At 41.2% G+C, this 3,904-nt stretch overlaps 1 protein-coding gene across 1 annotated transcript in view; it reads left to right on the forward strand.

Moving 5' to 3' along the window:
* nmnat1 (nicotinamide nucleotide adenylyltransferase 1) overlaps window positions 1-3,674 on the forward strand; it is a 9,118-nt gene extending 5,444 nt beyond the window's left edge. The window contains exons 6-9 of the mRNA XM_046055641.1: window positions 2,698-2,793; window positions 3,028-3,206; window positions 3,376-3,477; window positions 3,600-3,674. Coding sequence (XP_045911597.1) covers window positions 2,698-2,793; window positions 3,028-3,206; window positions 3,376-3,477; window positions 3,600-3,659 — 437 coding nt within the window. The 3' untranslated portion in view covers window positions 3,660-3,674. The remainder of the gene's footprint in view (window positions 1-2,697; window positions 2,794-3,027; window positions 3,207-3,375; window positions 3,478-3,599) is intronic.
* The last annotated feature ends 230 nt before the right edge of the window (window positions 3,675-3,904 follow it).

Below are 3,904 nucleotides of genomic sequence, written 5' to 3' on the forward strand. Positions count from 1 at the left end.
AACCGAGGTATGCAGCAAAGCATTTGTGAAGCCACAACACGCACAGCCTTGAGGCGGATGGGCTACAACAGCAGAAGACCCCACCGGGTACCACTCATTCCACTACAAATAGGAAAAAGAGGCTACAATTTGCAAGAGCTCACCAAAATTGGACAGTTGAAGACTGGAAAAATGTTGCCTGGTCTGATGAGTCTCGATTTCTGTTGAGACATTCAGATGGTATATTCAGAATTTGGCGTAAACAGAATGAGAACATGGATCCATCATGCCTTGTTACCACTGTGCAGGCTGGTGGTGGTGGTGTAATGGTGTGGGGGATGTTTTCTTGGCACACTTTAGGCCCCTTAGTGCCAATTGGGCATCGTTTAAATGCCACAGCCTACCTGAGCATTGTTTCTGACCATGTCCGTCCCTTTATGGCCAACATGTACCCATCCTCTGATGGCTACTTCCAACAGGATAATGCACCATGTCACAAAGCTCGAATCATTTCAAATTGGTTTCTTGAACATGACAATGAGTTCACTGTACTAAAATGGCCCCCACAGTCACCAGATCTCAACCCAATAGAGCATCTTTGGGATGTGGTGGAACGGGAGCTTCGTGCCCTGGATGTGCATCCCACAAATCTCCATCAACTGCAAGATGCTATCCATCAATATGGGCCAACATTTCTAAAGAAGGCTTTCAGCACCTTGTTGAATCAATGCCACGTAGAATTAAAGCAGTTCTAGCGAAAGGGGGTCAAACACAGTATTAGTATGGTGTTCCTAATAATCCTTTAGGTGAGTGTATATCGCTGCCTGCAGGTAACACTGGCAGAGGGAGGAGGGGCAGGTTTGTCTCAGCCAGCAGCTTACGAATAATTTGCCAAATGCCGTAATTTGGTAAACTAAGATAAACCGTAATGCTACATGAAGACACCTTTCCTTTTAGCTTGTTCATAAGAATTCGCTAATAGCTAAACAAGCATAACAACAACTGCAGACAAAGCAGCTTTTCTGCTTTTTACTTGAGTAAAACGTTACCTTCACTTCACATGGTCACTGTCTCCACTGCAGCCTGTCTGCTCTGCCGTCTGCTCTGTCTCTGTGTATGTGTGTGTAGGAGCCGAGCCCCACCCTCAGTCAAGGGTAAACACGCTCAGCTAAGGTGCTGTGAAAGCACGGAGACCCCTAATTGTAGGGAAAACCATGGTATTGCATGAAATATGATTAGAAACAAATTCATCTTTTTATTTGCTTTACCACACATGCTCGCTCAACTCATATTTTTGTACCTAGAGCAGAATTTCCATCCGTGCAATCTCTTGGGCAGTATGCTTTAAACATGTTTACTTTACTTTTAGATTTGAAAATGAAGGTGTGATTTGTTACTTACTGGAAATGAAATAAACAACCCCCTTTGTTCCACCTTTTCCGAGCATTTCATTTCTGTTATGATGCTGTTGTCACACAGAAACATCCTCCGTTAGAAAAGGGCCAAACTGACACATTGATTAAAATTGTCAACGAAATCTTTCACAGAACAGATAACAGCTGAAATAACAAACTGCAGCCAAACAAAGACTCACTGTGATAGCAGTGTGTGGAAATGAATGTATTTAGTAACTTGATTACATCACATCACATGAGTATCAGAGTTGGAGTTTGATTTACTTTTAATGTTGGAGTGGTGGTTTTAAATCACATCAAAAAGCTGAATATAGTTAAAAAGTTAATAAACTTAAAAAGCCCTGTGCAAAGTAGCTGGGTTAAAACTATGGCTGATGCTCATTACAACATCACAAAGTCATATTTATGTTATTAAACAGTTAATTCATGTCATGTCATTCAAGGGCCCGAGACAGTTTGTCACATGTAAAGTCTGACATGGTCTTTCTGCGGTACATCTTGAGTTGTAATGCTCGTAGCTTAGTTGGAAGTAGGAAAAAAAAAAACACCTTAATGTTTGGAACTGCTCCATGTTTTTTTTTTATTTTCTCTCAAACTTGAGTTGCTTGAATTCCTTCCACGCTTCATACCAGCTCAACTACCCATGCCAACGATATTTTCCTCCTTGCAGAGAAAGATATGCCATTTAAATATAGGTCAGCTTCATAAAAACAGCAGGTGTTTGACTCTTGCTTTGAGGTTGGCAAAAAAATGTTATTGACTTGATATTTATTACTATTTTTAGGCTGTTGTTGCTTTTGTTGTTCTTATTACATATATGGCCTTACTATTTTACTCTTGTATAGCACTTTGTTACCTTGTCTGTGAAAGGTGCTATATAAAATAATCTTTACATTACTTTATAACTGAAAAATAAGACTGGTTTTGCACAGAAATTCACAAGAACAAGGAAAGGCCTTCCTCCAAACGTTAGGTACAACATAGTTTTCATTGTGTTTACGTGAGTGATTAGGCAATTAACGTACAACACCCTAGGGAAATAGTGAACGACGGTTTTATTTGTCAGCGAACATGAGACCAGTCTAACACGTCTGGCTTCCGATCTCCACCCTGGCACTGATGGGAGCACCTCCCTCGTCCTCACATGGTCCTCAGGTGACAGCGAATGAGGTGAGGGCACAGTTACATTTATACCTCCAGGTGTCTCATAAAACAGCATAGTCTCAGATTCTTTTAGGAGCTCCTCATCAGGAGTTTAAGGATCACATTTTCTTTGCGCACACACACACCAACATCTGAGGAGGAGGAGGAAAAAGGTCATCAAAAATGCCCGACAACCTTTGTTGTACATGGGACATGATCAGCAATGTCAACCTTGAGGGCTTCATGGTCGCACTGGGTAAGTCCTTAAAGCATGTTGTTATAATGCAACAATGTTCTCAGATATAAAATTATACAACATTAAATAGAGCACTAGGAGGGAAACGAATGACAAAAATGTGGCTTTGCTTTTGTAGGAGTGCTATTTATGGTACGCATGGGACTGTGTGATGAGAGAATGTGTTTGTAGCATGGGGGAGAGTGTCTGCAAGATCTGTACTGCATTCAGGTAAAACTCTTCTTTTTGTTGCAGGTATCAGCCCTCAGTTGCGCAAGATTGCTCTAAAGTTGAAGCAGAGGAAGGTGATTGAGCAGCAGGGGGACCAGTACATCATCAAAACTACCAGCCCCTTCCGAAACTACACCATCTCCTTTAGAGTGGGTCAGGAGTTTGAGGAGTTTACCAAGGGACTGGACAACAGACGCGTCAAGGTGAAGACGAGAGGATGATGGCAGAGAATTGTGTTTAAAGTGATAATAAGCTTTTTGATTGCAAGTGTTTTTGTATGTGACACGTGGGATGTGTTTTACCTTTTATGTGGGCTGCTAAAACGGTTGTGTGTTGTGATTTACACTGTGTACTTCTCTGCCATCTGTGCAGTCACTGGTGACATGGGAGGGGAACAAACTGGTGTGTGAACAGATTGGAGAGAAGAGGGACCGGGGTTGGGCTCACTGGATTGAAGATGACAAGCTACATCTGGTAAGAATATGGACAACTGAATCATATTTGTTTGTTGTTTGTTTATATTCTTGTACTTTTTATAGAAATTTTATTATAACACCACATTAAATAAATATCTCTGTGACCTTTTCCCCCCTCAGGAGCTGTACTGTGAAGGACAGGTCTGTAAACAGGTTTTTAAGAAGAAAGAAGTGAAGTGAAGAGCAATGAACATTTTTCTGTGAAGTTACTCTGTGCTGAAAGGCATCATGTGACCGACCACTCTAAACCCTAAAACCACACTAAAAGTTAATGTGTCATTTTCTCTGTAATGTGACTTCACATTAGAAAATGTCTTTCCCGTCAGGGTAGGGATTTACACCACTAGATGGCATCACTGCATTACTTTTGGCAGATAACATCGAAGGTTACTTTCAGCTGAGAAAAGAAAAATGTTCATGCAGGC

The sequence above is a fragment of the Micropterus dolomieu genome, linkage group LG08, assembly GCF_021292245.1.
Source record: "Micropterus dolomieu isolate WLL.071019.BEF.003 ecotype Adirondacks linkage group LG08, ASM2129224v1, whole genome shotgun sequence".
Classification (NCBI taxonomy): Eukaryota; Metazoa; Chordata; class Actinopteri; order Centrarchiformes; family Centrarchidae; genus Micropterus; species Micropterus dolomieu.